This window comes from Pan troglodytes, chromosome 20, assembly GCF_028858775.2.
Source record: "Pan troglodytes isolate AG18354 chromosome 20, NHGRI_mPanTro3-v2.0_pri, whole genome shotgun sequence".
NCBI lineage: Eukaryota > Metazoa > Chordata > Mammalia > Primates > Hominidae > Pan > Pan troglodytes.
The window spans coordinates 60,652,748-60,671,447 of record NC_072418.2 but is presented as its reverse complement, the minus strand read 5'-3'; the positions used below and the strand labels follow the sequence as shown (position 1 = coordinate 60,671,447).

The window sequence follows — 18,700 nt, the reverse complement described above, 5'->3', positions numbered from 1 at the left end:
TGAATACAGCACACAGATGGGTCTTGACTCTTTATCCAATTTGCCAGTCTGTGCCTTTTAATTGGAGCATTGAGCCCATTTACATTTAAGGTTAGTATTGTTATGTGTGAATTTGATCCTGTCATTATGATGTTAGCTGGTTATTTTGCTCATTAGTTGATGCAGTTTCTTCCTAGCCTTGATGGTCTTTACAATTTGGCATGTTTTTGCAGTGGATGGTACCAGTTGTTCCTTTCCATGTTTAGTGCTTCCTTCAGGAGCTCTTTTAGGGCAGGCCTGGTGGTGACAAAATCTCTCAGCATTTGCTTGTCTGTAAAGTATTTTATTTCTCCTTCACTTATGAAGCTTAGTTTGGCTGGATATGAAATTCCAGGTTGAAAATTCTTTTCTTTAAGACTGTTGCCTTCTTTAGAAGATTTATTTAGGGTATTGTGACAAAGTCAAAAGGTGATGCAGGACAAAAATCATTATATGCAGGACATGTCCTGTATGTATAGGAATCTTGGAAATTTTATTAGTGATGTCTTTCATGCTACTAACACATTTGAAAAACACCTACTGAGAGCTCGTATGTGTTCCTTGGATGTGTATTTTAACAGTGAATTATCAAGACAGCACAACTTCACTGTTGATTTTTACCATTCTGATATCTTCTTTACAATTGCTCAGCATTTTCAGGAAAAAAGAGTCACATTTTGTTGACAAAGTGTGGTCAAGATCACAACACAACCACATACTTAACTTCATTCTTTCACTTCTCATACTTTAGTATTCAGGCTCAAACTTTCCTGAGATCTTAACTTTGTCCATCTATCACAGATATTTCCTCAGAGCAATTTCTTTCATTATCTTCAAATAACTACGGAATCATTATTAATAGCTGTCAGGATTTTTCCCCCAGGGATAATCTCACCTCCTAACACAGACACCGTACTTACAATGACAATGACAGGTTAAATGGTAATTGCACTGTGTTTTGCTGTGATGGAGACATCACTGATTACCCAGGCAGGAAGAGTTTTCGGAAGAAATCTGTCCACTGGTTTCCGGGAGACTCCACATCATCCCTCTTCCTTCTTCCACTCCAAGGCCTTGTTTGGAATATTTTCTCTTCCGTCTCTGACCAAACTGAAGCTCACAAAAGTTACTGTAAAGCTTGAGTGCACACATATTTAAAAAGCAACAAGGTAATAGTTATTAGCTTCTAGCTGTGAGTGTACGCAAAGAGACATTGTGGTGTGGTGTATCTATTTAGTTTTGCAGCTTTGGGGAACATCTGAAATGCCTCAACATTTCTGCGATCGGTGCATACTACACTCCAGGGAATCTAGGTCCAGGCCTTTTAAGAGGACAGAAGTCAGCCGGGCACCATGGCTCACTCCTGTAATCCCAGCACTTTGGGAGGCCGAAGCAGGCAAATCACAAAGTCAGGAGTTCGAGACCAGCCTGGCCAACACGGTGAAATCCCGTACTCTGCTAAAAGTACTAAAATTAGCCTGGCGTGGTGGCGGGCCCCTGTAGTCCCAACTACTTGGGAGGCTGAGGCAGGAGAATCGCTTGAACCCGGGAGGCGGAGGTTGCAGTCAGCCAAGATCGCGCCACTGCACTGCAGCCTGGGCGACAGAGCGAGACTCTGTCTCAAAAAAAAGAAAAAAAAAAAAAAAAAAAAAAGAGGATGGAATTCCTGTTAGCCCTTTGAAACTCGGGTTACTTTTCCCAAACAACTTGGCCCTCCTACTTCGAGTTTTCCCAAGAGCCCAGGCCAAGAATCCCCTGCCTTGAAGGATAGCTCAGTGGGAACCACACTCTACCCACAAACCTATACGTTGCATACCCAATGAGGGCCCAGGAGAGGGGTGTTTCAGTGCCTGCGGGGGGTGCGTGGGCGGGACTTCCGGCTCCTCCTTGTAGCGGACATTTTGTTTGTTTCTGTCAGGCTGCACCTGGCCGGGGTTCTGTAACGCTTGTGTGGGCCGCAGGTGGAGGTGTCGGGAAAGCGCGGAGGAGATGTTGTCCCCAGTGTCCCGAGACGCGTCTGATGCTCTGCAGGGACGGAAGTGCCTGCGTCCCCGATCGAGACGCCTGCCGCTCCCGGCAGCTGTCCGCGCCCACGGTCCTATGGCGGAGCTAACGGACTCCGCGCGGGTGGGTGCTGCGTCCTCCGGGCCCTCAGTCACCCTTTCTCCGACTCCGAATCGTAAAGTGCCTGCAGCCCCTGTGTCCCAGGACAGCGACGCACTCTTGGGGCGGGGTCCTATCTCGGTGTGGGTGGGTGTAGGAGAGTTACGGGCGGAGGGGACGGCGCAGGTAAAGGCTCGGGGGTGCTGCTGACCCCCAAACATTTGGGAGACAGGGTTCTCATCAACACAGAGCAGACTTTGAGGAACTGTGACTGGAATGGCAGGCTGAGAAGTTGTCGCTTCATTCTGAGGGCGTTGAGATTAACTGAGGGTTTTGAATAGAAGAACGTGATCTTAGCTGGGATTTTAAGTGTCTCGAAATTTGCTCAGGGGAGAACATTAGTTTGGGGTGGGGACTGCGAGGATGGATACGAGGAGACCGGTAAGGAGGCTACTGCAGTGGATTCCAGGAATGCTTTGGTGGTGGATGTACCAAGAGTAATGGCAGGTGAGTGGGTAGAAGTGATCATATTCTGGGTAGGTTTTAAATTTGAAACCAACAGGATTTTCTGCTCCATCATATGCAGCTATGACTGAAAGTAAGGCATGAAAGAGCAAGGTGTTTTTGTTGTTTTTCCATGAACGTTTGGATTTTGGAATGGTGACTTTGAGATGTCTCAGAGTGGAGGCTTCCTCACTTAGGCAACTAGAGAGGAAGGTCTGAAGTTGTGGGGAAGGGGCTGGGCTTAGAATATCTTTGGGGTGAAGGGAGTGGTCTGGAGTAGGGCAAGGCCAGGAGGTCAGATTTAAGTGGGGCAGTCTTAAGTATGTTATTTCATATCTCTGGGGTAAGAGATGAGAAGGCTGGGACTGGAGGGCAGGGAAGAGGGAGTGGGCATTCTTGAGACTCCCCCCCAGAAGAGAAGGGTCCTGCCATTTGAAAGGGTTCTTTTCAGTGTTTGCAGGAGGAGAGAGCTGTAGGGTATGAGGAGTTTGGCCTGGGATGGCAACGATGGGTAGTGTGCTATAAATTTGTTACTATCTGATTATCTCACCCTCATTTTGTGTGTTTTTAGTTTTAGTTTATTTATTTATTTATTTATTTTTTTGAGACGAAGTCTCACTCTGTCGCCCAGGGTGGGATGCAGTGGCTCATTGCAACCTCTACCTCCCGGGTTCAAGAGATTCTCCCGCCTCAGCCTCCCGAGTAGTTGAGATTACAGGTGCCCGCAACCACCCCTGGCTAATTTTAGTATTTATAGTAGAGACGGGGGTGGGGAGGTGGGAGGGGTGGGGTGGGGAGGTGGGAGGGGTGGGGTGGGGGCGGGGGAGTTGGGGGGACGTTCACCGTGTTGGCCCAGGTGGTCTTGAACTCCCAACCTCAACTGATCCACCGGCCCCAGCCTTCCAAAGTGTTTGGATTACAGTTGTGAGCCACTGCACTTGGCTTTGGTTTTATTTTATTTATTTATTTATTTTTTTGGAGACGAGTCTCGCTCTGTCACCCAGGCTGGAGTGCAGTGGTGCGATCTTGGCTCACTGCAGCTTCTGCCTCCCAGATTCAAGTGATTCTCCTGCCTCAGTTTTCCCAGTAGCTGGGATTACAGGCATGCATCACCATGCCCAGCTAATTTTTGTATTTTAATAGATAGAGTTTCACCATGTTGGCCAGGCTGGTCTCAAACTCGTGACCTCAGTTGATCCACTCCCTTTGGCCTCCCAAAGTGCTGGGATTACAAGAGTGAGCCACCATGCCTTGGCCGGGTTTTGTTTTGTTTTGTTTTTTTGAGATGGAGTCTTGCTCTTGTCACCCAGGCTGGAGTGCAGTGGCGCGATCTCGGCTCACTGCAACCTCTGTCTCCTGGGTTCAAGCAGTTCTCCTACCTCAGCCTCCCGAGTAGCTGGGATTACAGGTGCCCACCACCACACCCAGCTAATTTTTGCATTTTTAGTAGAGACGGGGTTTCACCACGTTTCCTAGGCTGGAGTGCAGTGGCACAATCTTGGCTCACCGCAACCTCTGCCTTCTGGGTTCAAGCAATTCTCCTGTCTGCCTCCTGAGTAGCTGGAATTACAGGCACCCGCCACCACGCCCAGCTAATTTGTTTGTATTTTTGGTAGAGACGGGGTTTCACGATGTTGGCCAGGCTGGTCTCGAACTCCTGCCCTCAGGAGATCCAACCGCCTCGGCCTCCCAAAGTGCTGGGATTACAGGTGTGAGTCATCATGCTCGGCTGAGACCCCATTTCAAAAAAAAAAAGTTCACTACTTCTCCCAGTCTTGCCTAGTGTAGTAGAAGGATCTCACGAATCCATCTGGCCAAAGATTTAGGGTGCTTCTCTAATCTTTGTGTTTGTCCAGAATGCTGTCTCTGTTTTTGGTAACTCTCTGGAACTTAGGATGTACTACATTCTGTCATTATCCTGAGGCCAGAAGGTAGGAACCAGACTCTCTTGATGTAGCTGGAATGTGTTGAGGGTGTTGAATGTGTTCCAGTTTCTTCTGTTTTCATGATGCAGCTGAGCATGGGTATTTATCTCCTGCTGCCTGCATTAAGTTAGTTAGAGATCTGTGTCAAATGCCTAAAGTCGGCCAGGCGCAGTGGCTCACACCTGTAATCCCAGCACTTTGGGAGGCCGAGGCGGGTGGATCACGAGGTCAGGAGATCAAGACCATCCTGGCTAACATGGTGAAACCTTCTCTCTACTGAAAATACAAAAAATTAGCCGGGCATGGTGGTGGGCGCCTGTAGTCCCGGCTACTCGGGAGGCTGAGGCAGGAGAATGGTGTGAACCTGGGAGATGGAGCTTGCAGTGAGCCAAGATCGTGCCACTGCACTCCAGCCTGGGCAACAGTGCAAGAATCTGTCTAAAAAAAAAAAAAAGAAAAATTGTTATGTGTCTTCTGACTGCCTCACTGACCAGCTGATCCCCATCCTTCTCCCTCTCTTTAAGCGTTCCTATTCCCTGACACACAGCAATATTGAAATCAGGTCAGTTAGTAACCCTACAGTGGCCTCTAAGAGTTCAAGTTAAAGGAGTAGTTACACATCTCTCACTTTAAATCAGGGGTGTCCAATCTTTTGGCTTCCCTGGGCCTCCAGCACTAGGGGTTGCATTTCAACATGAGATTTGTAGGGGATACACATCCAATCCATATCAAACAGTGGTACAATGTGCAACAAAGAAATGGAAGAGGGTTGAGGATACCTGAGATCTGCATGTGGTTTGAGGTGCCTGTGATTGAAAAAAGGAACAGGGCCAGATTGGGAGGCTTTCAGAGCAACAATAGGGCTTTCCTTGGCAATGGGGCCATTGATGGTTTGGAGCAAGATGGGATACTGATTGTTGGCAAGCACTTTTTTTTTTTTTTTTTGAGATGGAGTCTCACTCTGTCGCCAGACTGGAGTGTAGTAGTGTGATCTCAGCTCACTGCAACCTCTGCCTCCCAGGTTCAAGCAGTTCTCCTGCCTCAGCCTCCCAAGTAGCTGGGACTACAGGCACACACCACCATGCCCAGCTAATTTGTGTATTTTTTTTTTTTTTTTTTTTTAGTAGAGACGGGGTTTCACCATGTTGGCCAGGATAGTCTCGCTCTCTTGACCTCGTGATCTGCCTTCGGCAAGCACTCTTAATGCTATGTGTAGAGTGACATTTGGGGAGTCCAGGGAGATGGGGTGGGCCAGTAGGGTGGGGGGGAAGCTGGAGATGTGAGGGAGACATAGTCCAGAGAGTGATGTGTATGAGAGGAGGGAGTGTGAGCTGACGGTCCTGTGACTTGGGGCTTAACTGAGAAAAATAAGCCTAGGTTCATACCTGGGATTTGTGATCTTGGGTACCCCAGGGGAGTTGGCTGGCTCAGAGTGTAAATGGCATTTATCTGTCAGCCTGTCTGTTGTTGTGGTGGGCGGACACAGTGATTGCTGGGGTGATCAGGAGAGAGTGAGGATCAGTGGTACTAGTGCCTGGTATCTCTGACTTGGGAACCTGGGAGGTTAGTTAGCAGGATGTTGTGGGTAGGTAGACTGGGGATCATTGGTCAAGAGACTTTTTATGGTCCTTCCTGTCCCTTTTGTTGCAGGGCTGTGTGGTCTTTGAGGATGTGTTTGTATACTTCTCTCGGGAAGAATGGGAGCTTCTTGATGATGCTCAGAGACTTTTGTACCACGATGTGATGCTGGAGAACTTTGCACTTTTAGCCTCACTGGGTAAGGTCCTCATGCTTTTCTGCCTTTACCACTCTGTTCTTCCTGTGGTGGGATCATGAGCACCGCTTCCTTCACCAGTTTCCTGGAGTAGGTGCTCAGGATGCCAGGGCTAAGCTGTATGGAGTGTCCTCCCTACTTGCTGAGTAGTCCTGAAGCCGTGCAGCCAAGGGTTTGGGGTCATGAGACTTGTGGTTTGCCCAGTGGATCTCACTAGGTCTGTTCGCTTTCTGTACTGGTGACTCTGTCCAAAATTATGATGCCTCTGTGCCCAAGGTTCTGTCCCTTTCTCCAGGTGACATTTTCTTTTCTTTTTTTTTTTTTTTGAGTCAGGGTCTGGCTCTGTTGCCCAAGCTGGAGTGCAGTGGCACGATCTCAGCTCATTGCAACCTCTACCTCCCAGGCTCAAGCCATCCTCTCACCTCAGCCTCCTGAATAGTTGGGACTACAGACACACACCACCACACCCAGCTAATTTTTCTGTAGAGATGTGGTTTCGCCATGTTGCCCAGGCTGGTCTTGAACTCCTGAGCTCAAGTAATACCCTGACTTGACTTCTGAAAGTGTTAGATTACAGGTGTGAGCCACTGCGCCCAGCTCAGGTGACATTTTCTAGGGCCTGACCTTGTCAGGAGTTATAGGCACTTACATAGTCACTTATAGGGACCTTTGGGTTATTCCTGCACAACTCCTCCCAGGTTATTTTTCTTACCTGAAGTCCATCATAGGGTGGTTTGCCATGGGCCAGTGCTGGCTGCTCACCTGTTCTGACTTTCCCTTAGGAATTGCATTTTCCAGATCACGTGCAGTCATGAAACTACAGCGAGGAGAAGAGCCCTGGGTGTATGACCAGGTGGATATGACTTCAGCCACAGAAAGAGAGGCCCAGAGGGGACTTAGACCTGGTGAGTGGACATTGGGGAAGGGCACGATGTCAAAGCTGGGTTCAAAACTGGCAACATTAACTGTTCACATCAGTGTTTGTTTCCAGGGCCAGTGGCCACACAGCGTTTCTATCTGTCCTTTCCTGTTCTTGACACGAAGATATATCATTTCTAGTTTGTTAGCCCCTTGCCACCCTCACCTCTGGCCCTCACCTTACACCCATGTTTTACCACTTCTCTGTCTGCATTTTTTGGCAGTATTGACCTGCAATTAATGTTCACAAGATGTGCATATATTCTTAAATAGTCTTTGAACACCAGCTGCTCACTTGTAGTTGGATTTTCCTGGGACTGGATACATTTTTCATAGCACTCACGAGTCACTAACAATCAAGGCCCTACTGGAAGCCATTTGTTTGGTTCCATTCTTATATCCTGGCCCTTCATTAGCACTCCCCCATGGTATGACCTCCAGAGGCTCACTACCTCAAAGCCATTCCTTCCTCACTCTGACCATGCCTCTCATTCTGAAAACAGTTTCATGAACTTATTCCTGCATGTGTCAAATGCACATATACGATGAGGTTGCCCCTTCCCACCCGTAAATATGCATTTAATCAGCATTTCTGTGTTCTTCAGGTTGTTGGCATGGAGTGGAGGATGAAGAGGTATCTTCTGAGCAGAGCATTTTTGTAGCAGGAGTGTCAGAGGTCAGGACTCTCGTGGCAGAGCTGGAGTCTCACCCATGTGACATATGTGGCCCAATATTGAAAGATACCTTACACCTGGCTAAATACTATGGGGGAAAAGCCAGGCAGAAACCATACTTGTGTGGGGCATGTGGAAAGCAATTCTGGTTCAGTACAGACTTTGACCAGCACCAGAACCAGCCCAATGGAGGGAAACTTTTCCCAAGGAAGGAGGGCAGAGACTCTGTGAAAAGCTGCAGAGTCCATGTGCCAGAAAAGACCCTCACATGTGGGAAAGGTAGGAGAGACTTTTCAGCCACATCTGGCCTTCTTCAGCATCAGGCCTCTCACAGCAGCATGAAGCCCCACAAGAGCACTAAGCTTGTGAGTGGCTTTCTCATGGGACAGAGGTATCACAGGTGTGGTGAATGTGGGAAAGCCTTCACCCGCAAAGACACACTTGCTCGGCATCAGAGAATCCACACTGGAGAAAGGCCTTATGAGTGTAACGAATGTGGGAAATTCTTCAGCCAAAGCTATGACCTCTTTAAACACCAGACAGTTCACACTGGAGAAAGGCCATACGAGTGCAGCGAATGTGGGAAATTCTTTAGACAAATCTCCGGCCTGATTGAGCACAGGCGAGTTCACACGGGTGAAAGACTCTATCAGTGTGGCAAATGTGGGAAATTTTTTAGCAGTAAGTCTAATCTCATTCGACACCAGGAAGTTCACACAGGAGCCAGGCCTTATGTATGCAGCGAATGTGGGAAAGAGTTCAGTCGGAAACACACACTTGTTCTGCACCAACGAACTCACACTGGAGAAAGGCCTTATGAGTGCAGTGAATGTGGGAAGGCCTTTAGCCAAAGCTCCCACCTTAATGTACACTGGAGAATTCACAGCAGTGATTATGAGTGTAGCAGATGTGGTAAAGCTTTCAGCTGCATCTCCAAACTCATTCAGCACCAGAAAGTTCACTCTGGAGAAAAGCCTTATGAGTGCAGCAAGTGCGGGAAAGCCTTCACTCAAAGACCCAACCTCATCAGGCACTGGAAAGTCCACACTGGGGAAAGGCCTTATGTGTGTAGTGAGTGCGGGAGAGAATTCATCCGGAAACAGACACTTGTTCTGCACCAGAGGGTTCATGCTGGAGAAAAGCTTTAAGAGTGTAGCAAATGTGGGGGAAAGTCTTAGGCCAATGCCCCCGACTTATTGTATGGTGGGGAACTAGCAGTAGTTAATGAGTGCAGCAGATGCAGGAAAGCCTTCCCCTGGAGGCTGAACCTTACCCGCCATTGGGAATTTCACACTGGACACAGGCCTTAGCAGTCCAAGCAATGTGCTGTCTCTGTTCAGCCCAACAGCTCACCCTAGAGTGGAACTCTGGGAGCAGCCATTGGGAGGGAACCATCAGTAAGAAGTGAAACTTCATAGATATGGACATTCCCACTGGGGAGATTCCCTGTGAGTGCCAAGTATGTGAGATGCTTTCAGCAGCTGTGTTGCACTTTTTAAATGGCTATTGGCCTTTGCTGGGGCAGGTGCCATCTGCTCCTACCATCTGGCAGAATCATACTGCGTTTACTATTTACCCCAGCATGTTTGTGACGGGCAGACCTCTCTTCTCTCCCCAGTCCCTAAAAGGTGTTGTGAGTGGTCTCACAGCCCACTAGGGGTCTTAATTTCCTCTCTTTTGATGTAAATGGCATGGAAATAATCAGCTTTGTTCAAGAGGACACAGAAGGATTCTGCAAATAGCCTGCAGAGACTTACCTGTGTTGATTGGTTTCATATGATGCTCGTTATGGATATATCCAATATCCAAGTCACCCAGCTCTGGAACTGCCTGCTTCACGTTGCTCATGATAATAAAGGCCTGTTCTTTAAGCCACCATTAATGTTGTGGGTTCTGTTTATTGTTTGGAGTCTGTTGAGGAAACAGGTGTGTTCTCAGCATGAACAAGTTAACAGCTTTTGTGGGAGTCCTTGTTTTCTGTCCCTTAGAGCAAATGGCAGAGAACAGCTCTGATTACAGCTTTGACCTAATTTGCGTTGCTGTTCAAGCCCTTCTAAGACAGACTGCAGGGCTTTGGGAGACAAATCATGTGACCTGGATGCCAGTTTTACTGTAGGTTTGGAGGTAACCATGAAGAGAGATCAGTTGTAACAACTTCTAGAGCACCTGGGAGCATGAGTTTGGTCACTGGTTCCCATCCAGTGTTCCATATTTCCAAGCACTTATTGGGAAGCTGGCCCCTGCTTCTTGTCAAGGAGTCTGTGTTCAGAATTTAATAGGCAGGTGTCCTTGTCTGGAGGACCTCTAGGAGCCAGGTGGTAATTATAATTGGTATAGAAACACTGGGTATGACTAATAGGGAGTTGAAGAGATTGCAGCACACTACAAGGGATGTGCCACTTCTTTTTTTTGAGATGGAGTTTCACTCTTGTTGCCTAGGCTGGAGTGCAATGGCGTGATCTTGGCTCACTGCAACCTCCACCTACTGGGTTCAAGTGACTGTCCTGCCTCAGCCTCCTGAGTAGCTGGGATTATAGGCATGCGTCACCTATGCCCAGCTAATTTTTTTTTTTTTTTTTTTTTTTGAGACGGAGTCTGGCTCTGTCACCCAGGCAGGAGTGCAGTGGCGCAATCTTGGCTCACTGCAAGCTCCACCTCCCAGGTTCTTGCCATTCTCCTGCCTCCGCCTCCCGAGTAGCTGGGACTACAGGTGCCCGCCACCACACCCGGCTAATTCTTTTGTATTTTTTAGTAGAGACGGAGTTTCACCATGTTAGCCAGGATGGTCTCGATCTCCTGACCTCGTGATCCGCCTGCCTTGGCCTCCCAAAGTGCTGGGATTACGGGCGTGAGCCACTGCGCCCAGCCCTAATTTTGTATTTTTAGTAGAGACAGGGTTTCTCCATGTTGGTCAGGCTGGTCTCAAACTCCCGACCTCAGGTGATCCGCCTGCCTCGGCCTCCCGAGTCCTGGGATTACAGGCGTGAGCCACCGCACCTGGCCTGGGATGTGCCACTTCTAAAGGTACATGCTCAGATGTTCCCATACTATGGCTATATAGGATGAGAGTATACAGAAAGTTTCAGAACTTCCACAGCTATGTCTCTTTTGTGGTCAGCATCACTCCCAGGGCAAATCTAAACATTTTGTGGATTCCCATAGACTCTAGATGGCTCAACTCAAGACCACTGCTGGGGCCGGGTGCAGTGGCTCACGCCTGTAATCCCAGCACTTTAGGAGGCTGAGGCGGGCGGATCACGAGGTCAGGAGATTGAAACCATCCCGGCTAACACGGTGAAGCCCCGTCTCTACTAAAAATACAAAAAATTAGCCAGGCGTGGTGGTGGGCATCTGTAGTCCCAGCTACTTGGGAGGCTGAGGCAGGAGAATGGCATGAACCCAGGAGGCGGAGCTTGCAGTGAGCCGAGATCGCACCACTGCACTCCAGCCTGGGTGACAGAGCGAGACTCTGTCTCAAAAAAAAAAAAAAAAAGAAAAAAAAAAGACCATTGCTGGGTGCGTAAGTGGGTAGGAAAACCAAGATTGAAAGAAGGAAGATCTAGCATTTCAGGGACATGGCTTTGCAACTTAGCCAGTGTTCCTGGTGAATCATGTGGAAATAGCTTTCTTGGTTGCCACTTTTTGCTGTCACTGAGGCAGGGCTGCTCCTGAAGCAAGAGGCAAGAGAGGATAGAGTCTATATAGGGTTGCCTATAGGATTTGTCTGTGTTTTCCCAGTTTTCTTTTTTGTTTTGAGACAGGGTCTCTCTCTGTCAACCCAGGATAGAATGCAGTGGCACTATGATAGCTTACTGTAACCTTGAACTCTTGGGCTCAAGTAATCCTCAGCCTCCTAAGTAGCTGCGATTACAGGCATGTGCCATCACACCTGGCTAACTTTTTTGTTTGTTTTTGTTTTTGGAGATGGAGTGTCACTGTATTGCTCAAGCTGGTCTTGAACTCCTGGCTTCAAGTGATCCCAAAGCACTGGGATTACAGGCATGAGCCAGCATGCCTGGCTGGTTTTCCTAATTTCTTAAAATGAACTGTCATTTATTTGTGAACTCTCTTCTTGTATAATAATATAGTCTATAAATTTCCCTGTAAGTACTGCTTTAGCAGCATCCCCCAAATTTTGATATAGTGTGCATTTGTTTTGTGTAAGATGGAATTAGTTTAAAATTGGACTGGAAAAGCTCTAGTTTTGTCTGTAGGGACTTTAGGTATCTCATTTTGACATTTAAATGCAGTGAGCTTTATTATTATTGTTTAACATCTGGAAGATCCCATGACAATATGGAGGGCAAGTTTGACTGCTGATGGTTTCTGGTTGGCATACGTGATTAGGTAGGCACTCTGGCTCAACTGTGTTACCCCAGAAGGGTATAAAATCCCTGCTGGGATCCTCTGACTTGAGCTCTCCTGAAGCCAGCATTTCTCTCTCAGATATTGGTGGCTTGATCTGGAAGTGAATCATATCAGTGTATGAATGGGAGTCTGGAAAACTGCCTGGATTTGTGTCTGACATAGCATATGGGCATGCATTCTTTCTCTTGCTGCACCATACCCTTTGCCTTAACAAAACCTCACGCGAGTATTCTCTGTGGAGTTTTGTGAGTATTTTCAATTACATTTTTGAAATTTTTTCATTTGGTGATGAAAATGGGATATTTGCTATGATCTCTGAGTCCATTTTAAATAATAATGGCTAAGGAGTTATTGGGCAGAATGAAATATGGTAGAGGCTGGTGAGGAAGATTTTTTGTGAATAGGTTGGCTTCTAGTCCTTGGATTGAGATTGCACAAGTTATGTGATTCACTCACAAACAGGAGGAAGAATATAAGTAGGACCTGGAGTCTGTGGGTCGGAGGGGATAACTAAATGTCCTGCAAAACACCCAAACACCTCCCATTAGGCCCACCTCCAACACTGGAGGTCACATTTCAACATGAGATTTGGAAGGGACACACATCTAAACTATATCAGCTGTAGATTCTAGCCTGTAGTTAAGTACACTACCATACCTTTTCCTAACTCCATCCTGCAGACCCAGCTAATTGATGTCATGGTAAAAGGGGAGGCAACATGATATGAGGCTTGATGTTATGGACCTCCTTATTGAGCTGTCTTGAATAAGACTTAATACTGGAGGGGGAGGGAAAAGTAAGAATCATTCAGAAGAAAAGTAACTAAAAATAAGAGATGAGATAGCCTGGCGCGGTGGCTCATGCCTGTAATCCCAGCACTTTGGGAGGGTGAGGTGGGCAGATCACCTGAGGTCAGGAGTTGGACACCAGCCTAACCAACATGGTGAAACTCCATCTCTACTAAAAATACAAAAAAACTAGCCGAGCGTTGTGGTGCGTGCCTGTAATCCCAGCTACTCAGGAGGCTGAGGCAGGAGAATTGCTTGAACCTAGGAGGCAGAGGTTGCGATGAGCCGAGATTGCACCATTGCATTCCAGCCTGGGTGACAAGAGTGAAATTCCATCTCAAAATAAATAAATAAATACATACATAAATAAATAAAAAGAGATGGAAGAAACCTCAGGAAAACAGAATTGGATAAAAATGTTTAGATGGTTGATCAAAAATGACCTTAAACAAGAAAGGAAGATTGAGTAGTTACTGAAAGTATTGAATCCCTGTAAAAATAATTGGTCTACTGAAAGATCTGGAACTAATTAATTCACCCTAGTCTTGATAATTTTTCAAAATGTCAAAATTATAAAAAGGTGACAAGTATAATCTCTTCAGAGCCTGCTCTGATTATAACCAGGGAGAGAAATGGGGAGTATTATGACTGAATGATGATGTCAATTGAAGAAAATGACAAGACAAGTCTCAATCATTTTGGAGACTTATTTGCCAAAGTTAATGACCCACCCGGGAGACAAGTCTATGCTTTTCTCTGAAGATGATTTTTAGGGCTCCAAATTTAAAGAGGAAAGGGTGGGATATTGAGAAGCACACAGTTTTCACATTAAAAAAGGGGGCAAAAGAAAGATGTGGGGAATCTGCATTTTACATAAGATAACACAGAGGAAATGGGGTAGGCATTTTGTGTCTGACAGGCTGGGGTGACCGCACCTGTAAAGATAAACTATCAGTTTGCATTTCCATGGTGAAGTTTTTTGTTTGTTTCTTTTTTTTTTGTTTTTTTTTTTGTTTGTTTTTAGATGGAGTTTCACTTCTGTCGCCCAGGCTGGAGTGCAGTGGCATGATCTCGGCTCACTGTAACCTCTGTCCCCTGGGTTCAAGTGATTCTCCTGTCTCAGCCTCCCGAGTAGCTGGGATTATAGGCACCTGCCACCACACCTGGCTAATTTTTGTATTTTTTTTTTTTTTTTTTTTTTTTTAGTAGAGATGGGGTTTCACCATCTTGGCCAGGCTGGTCTCGAACTCCTGACCTCGTGATCCAGCCGCCTTGGCCTCCCAAAGTGTTAGGCTTACAGGTGTGAGCCTCCGCGCCCGGCCACCATGGTGAAGTTTTAACAGCTCACCAGTAATTTCCTTGTGGGTAAAATATGGGGAAAGTGGGTAGCTTTTCATCTTGCAGCCATTTGATTTAGGAACCAAAAGGTAGAGGCAAGTTTGCATGACCCAGTTCCCAGCTTGACTTTTCCCCTTGGCTAAATGGGTTTGGGGTCCCAAAATTTAATTTCCTTTGACAATGGATCTCATGACCTTGTTAGGGTCTCATGACCTCTAGCTGGGAATTCAAGTTCACTTTCATTGGAATGAAGTAAATGGTCTGCAGGCAGTGAGAAAACTTTACTACAATTGATGATCGATGTTGCTATAACTTAGCTAATGTAAACTTAAAAGGAAATACAATTACACGAACATAGTGATACAGCTAGAGAAGGCTTGCAGCTGGAGAAATATGGTCTATAGAGGCATTTATGGACAGAAATTATGTATGATTTTTGCTTCACCATTACCACAAGGCATTATTGGAATTGATAGGATGCCATGTAAATCTGCTTTTAGTCCTGTTTTAATTGAGCATGCTAGATGGAATCTTCAGAATCAGCTAAGCTCACTCAAGTGATTATAACACCATAGAATTCCTGGGGGGAAATAAATGTTGACTTGAATTAAGGATCTTTTAGATGCAGGTATATTACTAAAATTCCCTATTTAGTAGTCTAGGATGGGCTGGGTGCGGTGGCTCACACCTCTAATCCCAACACTTTGGGAGGCCAGGGCAGGAGGATTACTTGAGCCCAGCAGTTTGAGACCAGCTTGGGCAACATAGTGAGACCTCCTCTCTACAAAAAAATTGAAAACGTATTAGCTGAGTGTGGTGGAACATGCTTGTAGTCTTAACTATTCAGGAGGCTGAGGGGAGGATCACTCAAGGCCAGGAGTTTGAGGATGCAGTGAGCCATGTTTGCACCACTGCACTCCAGCCTTGGTCGAGGATGGCCTGGAAGAAAAGCTGATGGATCTGGTAAATTAACTATAGATTACGGAAGACTTGATAAATTGGTGTCCCCCCATTTGATCAGCTATATCTGATATGGCATCAACAACTAAAGCTGTGCTGCAAGCTCAGAGAGATCAGTATTCTGTACTAGATTTGGCTCATGCCTTCTTTTCCATTAGGAAGCCAAAGCCAATTTTCATTCATTAGGGATAGTCCCCAATATGCATTTACTCTGCCCTCAGAAGAACATTTAAATTCTCTGGATGGGCTGAACATGGTGGCTCATACCTGTAATCCCAGCACTTTGGGAGGCTGAGGCTGGTGGATCACTTGAAGTCAGGAGTTCGAGACCAGCCTAGACATCATGGTGAAACCCCGTCTCTACTAAAAAAAAAATACAAATATTAGCCAGACATGGTGGTGGGTGCCTGTAATCCCAGCTACTCAAGGTGGAGGCAAGAGAATCACTTGAACGCAGGAGGCAGAGGTTGCAGTGAGTTGAGATCGTGCCACTGTACTCCAGCCTGGGTGACAAAACGAGAGTCAAATAAATAAATAAAAATAAATTCTCTGGATGATACTTGGCCCTGGATTTAAACCCTTTTGTAGGACAATATGTGGTATATGAGCTGCTACTTGGGAGGCTGAGGTGGGAGGATCAGTTGATCCCAGGAGCTCGAGGCTGCAGTGAACCATGATGGTGCCACTACACTCCAGCCTGGGTGACAGTGAGAACCTATGTCTAAAAAACATATATATTTGGTATACGGGCAAGAACCCCAATTTGAAGGAAAGGTGGAGAATATACTGTAATTTTGACTTATTTTGTAATGATCATGATCAGACTCATAATGTTATCTGCTATTTGGTGTAATACTGGTATATTTGGTAAAATTAATTTGATGTGTTCTGATATGGTTTGGATGTATGTTCCTTGCAAATCTCATGTTGAAATGTGACCTTCAACGTTGGAGGTGGGCCTAGTCAGAGGTCTTTGGGTCATGGGGGTGGATCCCTCATGAATGGGTTGGTGCTGTCCTCATGGTAGTGAGTGAGTTCTCACTGAGTTCATGCAAGATCTGGTTGTTTAGAAAAGCCTGGCCCCTCCTGCCTACCTCTCTTGCTCCCTCCCTCACCATGTGACACGCTGGCTCTCCTTCACTTTTTGCCAAAATTGTAAGCTTCCTGAGGCCCTCACCAAAAGCAGATACTGGCACTTTCCTTCATGTACTGTCTGCAGAACTGTGAGCCAAATACATCTCCCTCTTTTTTTTTTTTTTAAATAAATTACCCAATCTCAGATATTCCTTTATGGCATCACAAATTGACTAACACATTTCAAACAAAGCTTATGATAAGACTGATACAGATTATAAAATGAAGTGAGAAATTGAATTAAAACAACCACAAGATGTTCTATCCGTGGAAAATATTGGCTAGGAGAGGAACTAGAATTAACTTTGAATTGAATGAGTCTATTGATACTGTTATTAAAGTTGATGATGGAAGGAGGTAAAATAGTAGCCAGTCTTGTGCATGATTATGAACCTTTGTGCTGGGCTATTTCATTTTCTGAAATATTTTGAAGCAATACCCACTTCTCAAATAATGCACACAAAGTATTTTGACAGCTGCCCTTTTTGCTTGTTCTGTTCTATAAATAGTGAAAATGATGTAGGGTAATATTAAGAAGGAGTGATTTGTAATTAAAAATACCCAGCCAACAAAGGGATGACTGTGGAGAATAGATAACACTTTATAGCTGGAATAGGACAATTTTATGCTTATCTCTGGGGACATCTGGATATCTAGTTTGACTTTTAGCAAAGAAAGGCAGTGGGAGTTACAATGTGCTGCTTAAACTCTGAAATTTTTTCGTGTCTTTACAGCTGGCTTTTACCTGGCATAAATGGCTAGGTTGGCTTGGGTCATGCAGCCAGAGGGACATAAAAGTCCCTATTGGAAATTTCTGTTATTAATTCTTCTGAAATCAAGCTCCATCCCATATATATTAGTGGCACAGTCCAGAGATGAAGCATGTCCACTTGTGAATAAGAATCCTGAGGGTCATGTGTCCAGATCTTTCTGAGCCGTGATGCCTGTTCTGTCTTTCTCTAGCTGTACTGTATGCTTTATATTTAAATAAAAGCCTTATGACAGAGTGCTTTCAGTCCCATGAGTCATTTCAAATATCTGAATTTTTCAAGTCTTTGCAGATGTAAATATAGATGTAGAAATAAATTTGTATAGAAATGTGTGCAAGTGGCCAGGCGCGGTGGCTCACGCCTGTAATCCCAGCACTTTGGGAAGCCGAGGCGGGCGGATCACGAGGTCAGGAGATCGAGACCATCCTGGCTAACACGGTGAAACTCTGTCTCTACTAAAAATATACAAAAAATTAGCCGGGCGTGGTGGCAGGCGCCCGTAGTCCCAGCTACTCAGGAGCCTGAGGCAGGAGAATGGCGTGAACCTCAGAGGCTGAGCTTGCAGTGAGCCAAGATCGTGCCACTGCACTCCAGCCTGGGCGACAGAGCAAGACTCTGTCTCAACAAAAAAAAAAAAAAAAAAAAAAAAGTGTGCGTGCATGTGTATGTATCTGCTTTCTCCCCAAGAGGACCTAATAATCAATGATTTACCAGTAGAAAAGAGCACAGCTAATGCTTACTAATATTTACAAGCATTGTTATCTATTGAAGAAAACCAGAGCTCCTTGGAAAAGAGGCTGATTCTGGGGCTGGGACAGCAAGGGTACAACATGAGCCTGAAAATATTTTTGGATTAGAAAGTAATGAAATTATCAATAATATTGACATAAAAAAGCAGAGAGCACAGCTTTAATGAGTTCCCACTGTCCAAACATCTGGGAGAATCTGAACGTTAAAATAAATGTTGGGGCCGGACGCAGTGGCTCACGCCTGTAATTCCAGCACCTTGAGAGGCCGAGGTGGGTGGATCATGAGGTCAGGAGTTCAAGACTAGCCTGGCCAAGATGGTGAAACCCTGTCTCTACTAAAAATACAAAAAATTAGCTAGGCATGGTGGTGGGCAACTGTAGTCCCAGCTACTCGGGAGGCTGAGGCAGGAGAATGGCGTGAACCTGGGAGGCGGAGCTTGCAGTGAGCCGAGATCGTGCCACTGCACTCCAACCTGGGTGACAGAGCAAGATTCCATCTCAAAAAAAAAAAAAAAAAAAAGTACATTACCTTGCTGAGAATTAAAAAGAAAATTTTATATTCGAGTGCTATTTATTTTGCGGCTCCAAAACTTTATAACAAAGCGGCAGAGATTTCTCGGCCAGGCTCGGTGGCTCATGCCTGTAATCCCAGCACTTTGGGAAGCCGAGGTGCGTGG

At 45.9% G+C, this 18,700-nt stretch overlaps 1 protein-coding gene and 1 long non-coding RNA gene across 3 annotated transcripts; one reads left to right on the top strand and one right to left on the bottom strand.

Moving 5' to 3' along the window:
- Positions 1–1,847: 1,847 nt before the first annotated feature.
- On the top strand, positions 1,848–9,794 carry ZNF671 (zinc finger protein 671). Of its 2 annotated transcripts, none has more exons than XM_003316749.7 (4): positions 1,848–2,145; positions 6,201–6,327; positions 7,107–7,229; positions 7,848–9,794. In XM_003316749.7, exons 1-4 carry the CDS (start codon positions 2,008–2,010, stop codon positions 9,062–9,064), a joined length of 1,605 nt encoding a protein of 534 aa, XP_003316797.3. In that variant the 5' UTR covers positions 1,848–2,007; the 3' UTR covers positions 9,065–9,794. The 2 variants fall into 2 exon arrangements, with proteins under 2 accessions (XP_003316797.3, XP_016792459.1); XM_016936970.4 differs by having other exon boundaries at positions 1,883–2,628.
- On the bottom strand, positions 9,795–15,733 carry LOC129138033 (uncharacterized). The gene is made up of 2 exons (XR_008540955.2): positions 15,638–15,733; positions 9,795–9,827 (listed from the first exon to the last, which is right to left on the bottom strand). It is a non-coding gene; the product is annotated as an uncharacterized LOC129138033 (long non-coding RNA).
- Positions 15,734–18,700: the final 2,967 nt, after the last annotated feature.

Bases quoted from the DNA above. Each gene is read 5' to 3' on its own strand.
- ZNF671 (XM_003316749.7), top strand. From the start codon at position 2,008: ATGTTGTCCCCAGTGTCCCGAGACGCGTCTGATGCTCTGCAGGGACGG. The intron at 2,146-6,200 runs GTGGGTGCTGCG...CTTTTGTTGCAG, and splicing joins AGCTAACGGACTCCGCGCGG to GGCTGTGTGGTCTTTGAGGA. The intron at 6,328-7,106 runs GTAAGGTCCTCA...ACTTTCCCTTAG, and splicing joins TGCACTTTTAGCCTCACTGG to GAATTGCATTTTCCAGATCA.